This window comes from Ovis aries, chromosome 19, assembly GCF_016772045.2.
Source record: "Ovis aries strain OAR_USU_Benz2616 breed Rambouillet chromosome 19, ARS-UI_Ramb_v3.0, whole genome shotgun sequence".
Classification (NCBI taxonomy): domain Eukaryota; kingdom Metazoa; phylum Chordata; class Mammalia; order Artiodactyla; family Bovidae; genus Ovis; species Ovis aries.
The window spans coordinates 58,643,617-58,657,365 of NC_056072.1; the positions used below are offsets into that span (position 1 = coordinate 58,643,617).

General features: G+C 65.3%; 1 protein-coding gene across 1 annotated transcript in view; it reads left to right on the forward strand.

Moving 5' to 3' along the window:
- The first annotated feature begins 439 nt into the window (after window positions 1-439).
- IQSEC1 (IQ motif and Sec7 domain ArfGEF 1) overlaps window positions 440-13,749 on the forward strand; it is a 138,825-nt gene continuing 125,515 nt past the window's right edge. The window contains exon 1 of the mRNA XM_027957838.3: window positions 440-824. Coding sequence (XP_027813639.1) covers window positions 802-824 — 23 coding nt within the window. The 5' untranslated portion in view covers window positions 440-801. The remainder of the gene's footprint in view (window positions 825-13,749) is intronic.

Here is a 13,749-nt window from a genome sequence, read left to right on the forward strand (position 1 = left end):
CATCGCTGTGATGATCCCATTCTACAGCAGCATGGGTCAAGTCTCCCAGCGAGAAGCGGCTTGCCCGGGGTCTCAGGGCCTTTGGGAGGCAGAGGCAATCTGGGAAACAGCCGGCCTGACTTCAGGGCGCCAGCTCCGTGCACTCCGTGACTCGCACGTCTCCGGGTCAAAGACAGAGAGAAGCCGCCCCGGGAAGCAGCAGCGCATGCATTTTAGCAACGGATTTCCAGGTTTCGAGCGCTCTCCGCCTGCTGGGTGACTTTGCAGCGAGGGCGCCGCGGGGCGGCCGCGCCTGATGCTGCGGTTGCCATGGCGACGAGCGCCTCGGCGATTGGTCCAGCTCGGCCCGCACTACGTTGCTCCCGGGGCGCGGGGGGAGCCTCTGCGCCGGCCCCTCCTCCGGATGCTGTCGCCCCCCCTCCCCCGGCCAGCGCTCCCCAACCCCCGCGCCCCGCCACCCCGGATGTGCGGCAGGGCCCAAGCCCGAGGTGTTCGCAGGTAGCCGCGAGGCCGGGCTCCCGCCCAGCCAGGCGATCATGGTGACCCGACGTCCTCGCAGGCTCCCGGGCACCACGTGAGCCCTGCGTGCCTGGGTCCTTCGGAGCCCGCGACTGCCACCCCCTGCTCCTGCCCCAGCCTCCGCGGAGGAGTGCGCCACCCCCAGGAATGTGACTCGCCCGCGATTTAATTTTCTTCCCTTCCACTTCTCGCCTGAGCATCGCCCTGCTCCTCTAACCACATAGAGCCTTCCCAGCTGGAGAGGGAGAGAGAAGGGAAAACCGCCCACCCCCTCCAGACAGGATGGCGTGCAGAAGACGCTATTTGTGAGTATTTGTGGCAGGCTTATGCCTGGAACTTGAGGCCAGAAGGGCCGCAGCCCAGCTGGGAGCTGGAGGCCAGGCCCTCTGGGGGGGGAGGGGGTTTTGCCGTGCAGGTGGCTTGCAGAGGGAGCTGGCCACCAGACATAGATGCCAGCATCTGTCCCCTGCAGTGTATGTGTTTGTCGGTGGTCATGATGGGGGGGGGGGGGAGGCTGTTAGCAGGACTCTGTTGGGCTGTGAAATTCCCTGTCTCTGAGGGCTGATCACCCCCCAAATCTACGTATGGGGTCCCCAGACCTGCTGGTACCGTGCTGGCGTCTGGTTCAGTCCCCCTCTGTCCATTTGGAAATGGCTTCTCGTGCCCGGCTCTGCCGTGATCAGCCCTTCAGCCGTGGCTGATGCAAGGTTGGCAGGAAGGTCAGGGTGGGACAGGATGCCGTGCCCTCCAGGGACGGGCGAAGGTCCAGCCTGCCCTCCCGAGCGGGGATCGCCAGTGTCACTCCGTAACACCCAGGTGTGCTGTGGGCCAGCGGCAGAGCACCTGTCTGCTGGGCCCCGGGCCCAGAGTCCGAGAACGTCTGGACGGGCCGGTGACATCACGGGTCCGGGTATTTATGGAAAGCCGAGCCCGCGCCTCCTGGGACGCTGGATGAGGATGCCAGCTTCCTTCGCAGCTCCCTGGGGCTCTACGGCGTTCTGGGTTCAGCAGCTGGGTCTCTGGCCTTGCAGGACCCCTCCTCTGGGACTGGGGACCATGAGTCTCCTCCTGCTGTGGGCACTTGGGGGCTGTGCAGTGAGGTCAGAGGGCAGAGCTGGGCCCTCAGGCTGGGCTCAGTCCCCAGGACTCGAAAGCCTGGGTAGGGGGAGGTCCTGGAGCATCATGTGGGGGGACCCCTGAGGGTGCTTCAAGGCCTCGGACCCCCCTACACCTTGACGAGGGTCCCTGGAGCCCAAGCGAAGCAGCGCCCACTGGTCTCCCCCCGGGCCAGACAGCCCACTCGCTGGAAGAGCTGGACGAGAGGAGGCGTCGCTCCTGCCGCTGGTGCTGCCAGCAGGCCCAGGTGGGGCCCCGGGGTGAGGAAGGCGCCGGGCTCCGTGGTTTGCTGTGACGTTCCTTTGCCCTTTAAGTGGAGAAGCCCACGGCTTGGTTTGTTGATGGGAGCCGATCACTCCGGGTTCTCACTCCCTGCCCCTGCTTTTTTTGGGGGGGGGAAACAAATAATAAATCCTTCCCCAGCATGGAACCTCCGCTATCGCTGGGAACAGGCCACCCCCTGACCCCTGAGACACTCCTGCCTCCTTTGCCTGGGCCCGGGAGCCTGAGGTCAGAGACGTTCTCTGGTCTCAGGGGCTGTGAAACTCTGGGGGAGGGAGGTCTCCGAGGTGGAATCTGTGCAGCAGCCTCTGGACTCCCATTCTAGAGATGGGACAACTGAGGCTAACAAATCCCCGGGAAACTGGGAGTGCCCCAGCTCGAGGTGTGTGTGGGGGTGGGGGGTGCTTTTCAGCCCAGCTCTGCATTAGAATCACTGGGGAAAGCTTTAAAACTCCCGTGTCTGGGTCCCACCTGAGATCCTGGCTTCTGGGTCCTGGGAGGGCTGCAGCCTCAGGAACGTTGTGGTTCTCCCCACGCGATTTCGATGCTCAGCTGCGGGTGACGTTCGCGGATGTGGCCTCTTTCCTTGGCACCGCTGCGGGTCCTGCCCGATTGTGATTTCTGAGCACGCAGCTGCCATTCCAGTTCCAGGACCCCTCCCCGGTACCAGTGCAGACTCGCTCTGTCTGCTGGGAGCCCAAGAGCCTGCACTGGAATACACAGCCCCCAGTAGAGCCCACCGACCACGCCTGTCTCCCCCACTCGCCTGGGAGGGGGCTGGACTGTGGGGAGGGCAGGTCGGGTTCCCCCCACTGTGGGCCCTTCCTCACCGCCCTGGCTTTCAAGCTCCCACAGTTTGGCAGCAGGACACCCAGGCTTCCCCCACGTGCCGCCCCCAAGCCCATGGGCACCAGAGATTACACAGACTGGGGAGGGGGTGGCCGAAGTCGGGGGGGCCTGTTTTGCAGAAAGGCTTGCGGACCAGAACCAGGCCTCTCCTGGCACCTGCGGTGCAGTCCCTGGGCTTGCAGCGTGGGGGATGGGATGTCTCTAGACGCTTGACTGCCAGGGCCTGGAGGCCCCAGCCCAGGACCACCGCAGCCACCGTCAGAGCTGCGCTGTTTGGCTTCGTGGCTTCTCACACCGCTCGCCTCCGTGGTTCTCACCCGTGCTGTGAAATGATCCCATTTTACAGAGGAGGAGACTGAGGCCAGAGAAGGGTAGACCACTAGACTGAGGTCTCATGGCGGCCTCTAGCCCCGTGCTCGGCGGTATGTCTCTCCCCCAGTGCACTGCACACACGGCCGGCCTGGACAGACTTGCTGCAGGCAGAGCCCTGCCCCCAGCCCCCCCGGCCCCTTCCCCACCTCCCCATCCTGCGGCCTCTTCCCCTCCACCCGCTGGGCCCTAAAGAGAGCTTGGGCATCCAGACTCTGTCGTCGTTGAGAGGGGGCAGGTTCCCACCTGGGAGCTCCGGCAGCCGGAGCCAGCCCTGAGTAGACCGGACGGTGGATGACGCAGTGAGCAGGAGATTCATTAATGAAATGGGAAAATCGTGACGCCTCCAGGATCAGCTCCTTAATCAACTTTGCTAGCAACCAAGGCCAGGCCTACACTGAAAGCTTAATTAACGGTGTCTTAATTAAGGTTGGCCCCCTCCCGACTGTAACTACACTTACACGGCACGTCACTTCCTGCTCCGTGAACACAGGACGTCGGGCTGCAGGAGTTTGCAGTGGGCGTGCGAGACCCTCGGGGCTGCTGGGGAGCGGCGGCAATCGTTTGTAATTCACCCATCCGCTCGCTCACTCAGTCATTCACTCTGCCCGGAGCCACCGACTCTAGACGGCAGGTGCCACCCTAAAAACATTCCCCAGCGCCTTCCCCGCCCAGCACTGTCTCTGTCCGAGCCACACCGCGTCCCCCTGACAGGCTGGTTGGGCCATTCTGGCCGCTGGAGTGTCAGCTGCGCCAGGGCAGAGGGGCTGACCGTGTGTTAGCTGTTGCGTGTCCGGCACCTTGAAAAGTACTTCGTGTACAGTGATTGCTCAGCCAGGCGTTGTTGATTAATGAATGATGGGTCCTGTGCCCGGCACTGCCCTAAGCTCAGGGGTACAGGTGCATTGTATACTCTCTGCGACCCCGTGGACTGTAGCCCGCCAGGCTCCTCTGTCCGTGGGCTTCTCCAGGCAAGAACACTGGAGTGCGTTGCCATGCCCTCCCCCAGGGGATCTTCCCGACCCAGGGATCGAACCCGGGTCTCTTGTGTCCCCTGTGTCGGCCGCCAGGTTCTTTACCACTGAGCCACCTGGGAAGCAAGAGGGTACAGAGCCCAGTGAGACGTAGCTTCTGGGATCCTGTAGGCCGTGAACAGATGGTGTGAGTGCAGTGCCGCGGGCCCGGCAGGACGACAGCCCAGAGACGGGGAGGGTTCCCACGCCCCACAGCAGGCCGGAGGCTGAAGTGAGTGCCGGCTGATCAGGGAGGGGAGGGTGCTCTGCTGCGCGGGCCTCGGGCCTAGGGTTGCAAGCACTCTGCAGGCCTCGCTCACTGACCTGCACGGTGACCCTGGGGGTGGAGCTGTCGCTGTCCCCTCTGTACAGACGGTGCAGCTGAGTCACTGACTAACCCCGGGAGGGGTGGCGCTGGGGTTGGACCCCGACGGGTGGCCCCAGAGCCGCGCTCTGTGATGCTCCGACGGCTTTACTGAAAGTGGTGGTGTCTGGCCCACGCCCCACGCCCCGAGTGTGAGCGAGAGGACGTGAGAGGTAAGACCAGAGGTGCTGGCGGCGCCGGGACAGGAGGCCTCTGGCCCCCAGGAGGGGCTCCCCTTGTGGGCAGGGGCCATGGGACCCACAGAGGCTTCTGATCCGCAGTGGGGGCCGCGGTTCCCGCACCGGACCATGGAGGGAAGTTGGGGGTGGGCAGGGATCTCTGCTGTCCTTTCCGGCGCCCGCGCCCCAGAGGGTGGCAGGTTCCCAGCCCAGGCCTTCAGGAGCCACTCCTGCCGGTCTGCTCGGGGCCTGGCCAGGGGCCAGGGTGGCCCCGGGGAGGCTCCAGGCTGTGGTCTGCAGGCAGCTCCATGCCCAGGTAGGAGAGACCCTTCCCCTCCCCACCTCTCATCTGACTCCAACCTCCAGTCAGGTCTGGGGCCCGGAGGCCTGCACAGGACCCCTGGCTGGCTGGCCTCCGGGGGACACACCCAGCCAGGGCCGGGCTGGAGGGCGTCCTGGGGGGCGTCCTGGCCGGCGGCCCTTTGCGGGGCACTTTTCTGCTGCCTCCTGCCCGCCCCCACGTGCTTTCCCGAAGCTGGAGCAGACCGCGGCTCCAGCACTCACCCAGGGCACTGAGGGCCCCTCGTGTGGCAGGGGAGGGACCTGCGGGCTCACTTGGTTTTGCCTCCTCCTGCCGGGGCCTGAGAGGCCTTGGCCAGTGCTCAGCGCCCTCCCGGCGCCCGCGAGGCCTGCTGCTTTTCCCAGGGCCCGAGTCCACCCCTTGCCCCGCCGCCCAGCTGCTCACTGGCTCCTGCTCTCTCTCCCCTCCGTCCACCCAAGCCCCGGAGTCTCCGAGGCCCTGACCCTCCCTGGAGCTGGCCAAGCAGGACTCGGACGCTGCCCTCCAGCTCCACCCCGGCCCACTGAGTTACGCTGGGCCAGCCTCCTGCCCTCTCTGGACCTGTGGCTTCCTCTGAATCCGGAGCGGCAGGGTCAGCTCCGGACGGTGCGGGCTGGGCAGACTCACACGGGAGGCTGAGGCGAGGGGCCGGAGCTAGCAGAAGTCGGCGCTGGGCTTCGGACGCTCCAGCTCTTTCACACACGCCCCATCCCATGCACGGCTTGTGGCCCCGGGGCTCATCGTCCCCCGGACGCACAGCAGATTCGCGGAGTCCTGCCTGCCCTGTGGGGTGCACCCATGCTGGCCCCCTGCCAGGGGGTGCCCTTTCTCCCCACCCCTCGGACCCCAAGATCCAGTCATGCCCCTCTCTCGACTGCCCAGGGGAGCCCTGGGCCCTGGCCCTCCCTTCTGCACAGTGTAGACCCTCTGTCGGCTCCCGTGGCCTGGGAGCCTTCCAGGCGCGGCCTGGCCTCTGTTTGCCGGCATCTGTTGTAAAACTGTGGAGACATACACGTAAGAGAAGGCTGGCTGGTGCAGCCATCTTTGAGTGCGCAGCTCAGGGCAGTAGGCACACTGGCAGTGTTTCACGACCGTCTCCACTGTCCGTCCCCAACACCTGCTCATCTTCCCAGACTGGGACTCGGTCCCCGTTAAGCACTCCCTCCCCTTCCCTTCCCCGACCCCGGGCACCCACCATCCTTCTCTCTGTATCTGGGATTCAGCCGCCCTGAGGACGCGTGTAAGCAGGATCCTGTAGCGTCTGTCTTTCTCTGGCTTACTTTGCTGAGCACGTTTTCAAGGCTCATCCGTGTTTGCAGCCTTTGTCAGGACTCCCTTCCTTTTAAGGCTGAAATATCCCATCGTGTGTCTGGACCGCACTTTGCTGACCCGTTCGTCTGACTCTGGACACCTGTTTCCTTCCGCCTTTTGGCTGCTGTGAATAGCGCTGGTGTGGACGTGGGGACGCCAGGGCCTCCTTGGGAACCCTGCCCTCAGCTCCTCTGTGTGTGTGCCCAGAAGTGGAATTCCCGGATCCTCTAGAAACTGCTGAACTTTTCCGGGGGAACCTCCTTGCTGTTTTTCCACCACAGCTGCACCGTCTCACATTCCCACCAACACTGCACACGGGTTCGTTTCTCCACATCTTTGCGCACATTTGCCGTTTTGATTTTTGGTTGTTCGTTTTTGTAATAGGAATTCTCGCCGTGTGAAGTAGCACCTCGGGGAGCTTTTGATTTACTCCTTCTTGAATAAAGGCAGCTGTGGGTGGTGAGGTTCAGCCTCCTTCTCTGCCGTTGGGCCACGCGGCCCCGAGGACCCCCGACGTTGACTGGGGGGCCTGGGCCCGCTGGACGCCTGCCGACGCCTCTGCTGCCTCTGTGGGAGCTTCTGTCGCAGATCAGGGTGGGTAGGAGGGATGCGGGGCTCAGGCCTCCCCACCCAGAGCCCAGTCCTCCAGCTCATCAGAAGCCCAGGGCGTTGGGTCCTTGGGGGTGCCTGGCACACAGTGCGTGCTCAGAAATTTCAAATCACGCCGGTAATCCCTGCTTCCATCTTTTCTGCCCGTGCCTCGTCTATCCGTGTAACCGAGAGGCGACTCCCTGGCCTGGTGCACCAACCCCTGCACACACTGCAAGGCCAGCCCCCCCCGGGTCCTCGGCCCCCAGGCCCCCGCCGTGTCCGGCTCCGTGGGGTCTCTCTGGGGAAGTGCTGTGCGCGGACGGAAGCGCTGCAGGACTGAAGAGGCTCGGCCACCCGGCCGGGTACACCGAGCGGAGGTTCCGGGCTCGGCCTTGCAGTTCCGGATTCGGGGCCCCCGAGGGGGTGGGGCGACATTCTCCCTCTGGTGGGAGACCCTGACCGGTGGCTGGCAGGGTGGCCCCATGGAGGAAGCAAAGCCGCAGCAGGAGCAGGGACATGGGAAAGACTGGCCCTGGGCACCCAGGGTTCCGATCCCACAGGCCTCCCAGCCGCCCGTGTGTCCTGGGCCAGCCGGCCACCCAGATCAGTTGCATCGGCACCGTTGTGAGCTCCTGTCCAGCATGGGCCCTCGGCTGCGCCCTGGGGACAGTGACCCTGCCCAGAAGGAGGCGGACGCAGGTGGAGCCACCACCACGGGGTGGACGGTGTGCCCTGGGCTTTCAGCAGGGGCCGCTGGACACGTGGGTGGCCTTCAGGGCAGACACGGGGAGAGGCGTCTGACCAGCGGGCTGGGGAAGCCCACTCCCTACAGTGTGGGGGCCGGGCCTGCGGGGCCGAGGCCCGGAGGCTTTCCCCAGAACCTCGGGGAAGTGCCCTGGGCCCAGCCCTCACTCCACGAGACGCCTCCACCATTGGACACATTCCCGTGGCCATCACGTCACGTCCAGCGGCTTTTCCAGGAACGCGTCTGCTCTCCTCACAGTCGCAGGAAGATCAGACGCTGATACCTCCGGAGCTCTGCCAAGAGCTGCCGCCGTGCGGAGCCTCGCGACACCGAGGGCAGCGTCCCTCGTGGCCCCCGGGTGGGGAGCCAGGCCGTGTGTCCACCTGGGATCCTAGCGGCTGTCACCTTGGGGGCGGGAGACTGGCCTCGTCCCCGCGCACCCACCACAGGCGGGCCGGCTACCTCATCGTGACCTGCTGCCCTGTCCCCTCTGTGCTGCCACAGCTGAGGCCGTCTGTTGACTTTTGTCTCATAACGTGTGTGGAGAGAGACGATGTGGGTTACGGACCTCGTTTCAGACCAGAGAGCCGCAGCGCAGGTGTGGGTGCTAAAGATGGGGGCGGCGAGGACTCTGAGGGGATGGGATCGCTGTGCGTTTTCTCGTGAGCCCGCACATCAAAGTGCATGGAACTAAGTACACGCGCGATCGTGCGCAGGCGCGCGCACACACACACGCACGCGTGGGTGTGGCACAGGAAGTCGTCTAAGATGGACGGTAGTGTCAGCGTCGTGATGGAGACGTTGTCCTGGATTCTGCAGGGACGTTACCTTCGGGGAAAATAGGGCAAAGTGCAGACAGCCTCCTTCTGGGCTGTTTTTAACAACTACCGGTGGATCTACAATTAATCTCAAAATTAAAAGTTTAACTGAAAACGAAGGCCGGAGCAGGTATTGGGTCTGATGAGCTGGACCCTTGGGGACTGTGGGGCAGGCCGGCCCGTGACCACCGCCCCCCGCGTCTCAGGCCCTCTGCGCGAGGCCTCCCTGACAGGGATCCCCGGTCCCCCAGGCTGAACCCCACCGGCCTCCGCCCTCGAGCTGCCGGCTGAGGCCTGGTTGGCCCCTGGCGCTGAGCTGGAGACCTTGGAGACCCTCTGCAGACCCCGACCCGGAGCCAGGACCCCGCCTGCCCGCCCCCGCCCCGGGGTGTCCTTGGCCTGCAGGCCTGCCCCGGGCACCAGCGCAGTGTTCATGCGGGCCTGACTCTCCCGCCCGCGGTCCCCGGGCCCAGGAGCTGGGACAGACACACTGGCCGTCCCTCCTGGTGCCGTCTTGGAGACCGAAGCGAGCGTGCGCAGCCTACTAGGACTCACGGGTGAGGGGAGCAAGGGCCCTGTTGCGTCTGTCTTCCTGCACGCGGGCTGTGCGGCGGGCCAGCTTCTGTCACGTGGAGGCGGCGCAGATTGCAGGGCAGACGGGGTGGAGCTGGTGGGGCCGAGGGCCGTGGGGTGGAAGCCAGCCCGGGCGGGGTGCCGGCTCAGGCCCCCCTGGACCTGAAGGCCAGGCTCCCTGGACGGACCCAGCGGGGGGCCTGGCCTTCCCTCCTGTTTATCCGGCATCTCGGCGACGAGCTGGGGACCTGAGGGCTCCAGGGGCCTGAGATGCCCCGTGCTCCCCATCCTGGGCGCGCCTGACCCCATGGGGTCCCCGGGAGAGGGTCCCGTCGGAACGGCCCCTGGCTCTGCGCGCGGCGGTTGGAGCGTGGCTAACTGCAAGATGTCTTACTGGCCTCGCCGGTTTCCCTGCTCGTCAACACGGCCCCTGCGTCTGTCTGGAATGGCTGATGAGGGAAGGGATGCATTGGTCATCAGCCTGGCTCCTGCAGGGCTTGCAGGCCAGTAGAACCGAGCATCTGCTCACATTTGCTCCGTTCCCAATTCTGGTCCAGGGGCCACGGCCGCAGGCACCCCCGAGTCCCTCCGATCCCCCATCCTTGGTCTAGCTTCAGTCCCTGACCAGCTCTGGGGCTGCTGAGCAATCAGGGCCACTTGGAGGAGCCCCCCAAAACTGGCTGGGCCCAGGAGAAGTCGGGGCCGAGGCACTGAGGTGATCGGGCTGATTCCCAGTACCTGCCTCTGCCTTAGGAGCTTCCTTAGGACCCCTCATCTGCCGCCCAGTGGCCGTGTGGCTCACAGCAGACGACTTCGCCTCTCTGAGCCTCGGGGCTTTTCTCGGTACTGTGGAGCCAATCACTGCAACTTTGCAGGCAGCGATAAGGACTCAGTGATGCAGTAAAGTGCAGGGCGGATCCGTGCCTACATATATCCTCGTCCCCTTCCTCCCCTGGACTCTGAGCGCACGGGACAGGCTGGGACCTCAGAGACACGGTTCTGGGGAGGGTAAGGGAACCAGCAGGACGGAGGGGGTGTAAACCAGAAGTCTCCAGGTTGCAAAGGTCAGAAACCCAAGTCAGAAGGGATGTTAACGGTCACTGTCGGTGACCAGCCTGGGGTCAGGCGTGGGTGTGGCTGAGAGTCTGGGGGCTCCGACACTCTCGTGGCCGTTTCCTCCTTGCCTTCCGCCTGGGGTGTGTTCTCAGGACCCCTCCAGTCCCGCTGGTCAGCCGCGGGGTTCATGGCCTTCCTGAGACCTCCATGCCCAGAGGAGGCTGGCTGTGTGGTGATCAGCCAGGCCTGGAGCTGGGTGGACGGGGCCAGCTCCGTCTCAGCCACTGCCCTGTGTGTTCAGGACGGGGTTCAGGTCTGTGTTTCTGGGCGGGGGTGGGCAGAAAACCGAGGCTGGAGACAGCCCGCTGGGCATGCTTGGGGTCAGAGGGCAGCCCGCCGAGCTGGCGGCCTCAGCTCAGCGCCGGGCGATGCACTCAGCCGGGTGCTCAGGAGGCAAGTGCTCGGCCGGGCGGCTGGCCCCTGGCCCCAGCACACAGCCTGGAGTCACAGACCCGAGGTCCGCGCTCGGCGGCGGGGAGGAGAGGGATCATGGCTGCTCGTGTCGGGTAAATCCACAGGACCCCGACGCTAGGCATCTGGCTGGCTGGCGACCCCCCGCCACCTCGAGTCTTTCCATCTCCCTCTTGCTTAGCCAGCTGGGACCTGACCTGTAAATGAGAATCTTTTCGCCTGTTCCTGCACCTTCCCTCTTTTTCCCAGTGGTATATGCTCAACATTTTTCAAAAGCCCGAAAGCAGCCTGGGGCACTGTGTGTTATCCAGGGAAGCTCACCATCCATTTCAGATCCACGTCACATCCTTCCACCGGCACCTGTGGGAGGGGTACCCCCCCGGGCCGTGCTGAGCCCCCTGGGGGCGGCCAAGCCCCATGTCCCGTCTGTGAGATGGGCTGTTCCCCGCCCCCGATGGACTGCAGGGAGCGCCTGGGTGCTGGGGCAAAGGCAGTGTCCCCCGAGGGTGGGGGCGCTGACGGGGGCGGGGGTTCTGCACCCCCGTGCTGCTCAGCCACGGCTCCCAGTCGCCCTGGAGGCCGAGCAGGACCCAGGGCCTGTCCGCGGGCGGGAGGGCTGAGACTGGGGAAACACGCAGCTCCCCACAGAGCCCTAGGTGGGGCTGGTCCCGGGCTCCACTGACATGTCTCAGCCCTTGGGTGCCCCTCCGTCCTGGCCTCAGGAGCCTCCCACTGCCAGAGCCCGTGGCAGCCCCATGCCCCCCAGCAGCTTTGCCTCCATCCTGCCCTTGTTCCAGACACGTGCCCTGGCCAGCCTTCAGCCCTTGGCCAGGTGTCCCGGCTGGGAGCCCCAGGTGCAGAAGGCGCAGGACGGCAGAGAGGGCGGGCGGTCCGCAGGGTGGCCAGTGGAAGGCGGGGCTGGAGCTGGGCTTGGGGACAGCGGGGCTGTGACCCTCCCTGGCAGCCGCGTCCGTCCCTCTCACCCCAGATCTCGGGGTCCCCCCGCCCCTGCTGCCTCCCCACCCCCTCGCTCCCTGTGTTCACACGCTGGCTGCTGCCCACCTTTGTCCTTCTAGACCCAGCTTTCCCACCAGGCTGTCGCCAGCGTGGGTCCACCCGGCCCGCCGCTGGGTGCCGCCGGGCCAGGCCTCAGTGAGGGCGGGGCAGCCGCAGCATCCGTGAGTGAGGTATGCCCCGTGCTGTCGTCTTCAGCCTGAAGTTTGTTTTTCTCCTCCGTTCATCCAGAAGCGTGTCCAGAGGGCGCCCCCTCGCTGGGCCCAGGCCGGGTGAGGCGGGACAATGGGAAAAGCTGGGGGAGTCTGAGCGGCTGACGGAGCACAGTGCCCAGGGTGCCCGCTGCAGGCCGGCCTGGGCCGGGGGCGGTGGGGTGAGGAAGGCATTGCAGGCGTTACAGGCCCGAAAGCCCCAGCCCTGGCTCGGGAGCCACCTGAGAGCCCCAGCCCTGGCTCGGGAGCTGCCCGAGAGGGGCCATGGGGCGGGGCACCACCAGCTCGGCGTGTGTGCAGACCGCAGGGGAGGGAGGTCAGAGGCTGTGACGGCCCCCAGGACGCCACCCCATCCACCCACTGGGCTCTGCACCCCTGGGGCTCAGCCTGCCAGCTGGCTAAAGGCACGTCCTCCGCTCCGTGGCCGCAGCCACCCCATGGGCTGAGGGCACCAAGGCCTCCCCCCAGGCCTGGCCGTCCGCCAGGAGAGCTCTCGGCGTCCCGAGCACAAGCAGACAGGTGGGAACCGGGCGTCTCAGCACCTCAGAGCCTCTGAAACAGGCGCCCCCGCTCCACAGCCCTCAGGCTGAGCTCTTGTCCTCCCAGTGAACAGAGCGGGGTGGGTTAGGGCTCCCCGAGTGTCCAGGGACCAGCACGGCCGTGGGTCTGGGGGCTGCCCGCCCCCACGACTCTGCCTGTAGGCACCCACTAAGGCTTCAGGCCCCTCTGCAGCCCTGGAGAAAGTGCCCCCCCACCGCCCCGAGCTGGGGTCTGCCTCCAGCTGCTTCAGGCGGGGTCCCCGGGCAGCTGTACGAACCCAGCCCCCATCCCCTCCCCTCCCCACCGGCTGCCCCTTCCATCCACCCCGCAGTCAGAGTACCCAGCTCGTTCCTCTGCAGGGTGGATGTCCGCTGCTAATAGCACTGCCCGGGGGCATCTGGAAGGACGGGCCCAGGTGGCCCGGTGCCCGAACTCAGCACAGGCGCCTCACTGTTCCCCGCGCCCCCACCCCACCCCTGCCTCCGTTTCGCGGTGATGTTTACCTGGAAACACCCAGATCCAGTGGGTTCTGGAAATATCCCTTGTTGTTAATTTTCATTCAGCTAAGGTGCATTAACACAGCTCGCTTGCAGGAAGGGAGGCAAATGCAAATGGAAGGACCTTGGCAGAGCCTCGGTGACCGTGGGTGTCCCGCGCAGGCCCTGGGGACACATCCCTGCCTGACTCTTGCTCGCCATGACCCTGAGACCAGCCGGGAGCTCCCGGCCACTCACGGGAGGGCCTGTGTACACGTGTGCCGTGTACACGTGTGTCCCACGCACACATGTCTGTGTGTGATGGTTGGGAGCTATCTCTTTTTGAAAATTGAAATATAGTTGATTTTTAATGGGCTTCCCAGGTGGCTCGGTGGTAAAGAATCCATCTGCAAGCAGGTGACACAGATTTGATTCCTGGGTCGAGAAGATCCCCTGGAGGAGGAAATGGCAACCCACTCCAGTGTTCTTGCCTGGGGAGTCCCATGGACAGAGGGGCCTGGCGGGCCAGAGTCCAGGGACTCACAGAGAGGCAGGCACGACTAGGTGACTAAACAGCAGCGGAGCTGATTCACAGCGCCGTCGTGCACGTCGAGAGGCGTCTGGCCGTGTGAGGTCCGCGTGGCTGATTTGTGCACGTCGAGAGGCGTCTTGTGTGTGTCTGTCTGGCCGTGTGAGGTCCGCTGGCTCTGAGACTGGCTTGGTGTTGGGAACGCTGTCCAGCAGGCCGCAGGTTGGACCCGGAAGGGGAGGTGGGCCCGCACAGTCCACAGCCAGCTTGGCCAGGACAGCGGGTGGTGTCCACTGTGCCCTCTGTCCAGGCAGGGTCCTCCGGCCTCGCCCTGCCACGGGGTGGGGCCTGCCTTTCACCCCACACCAGAGGGGCTGTGGAC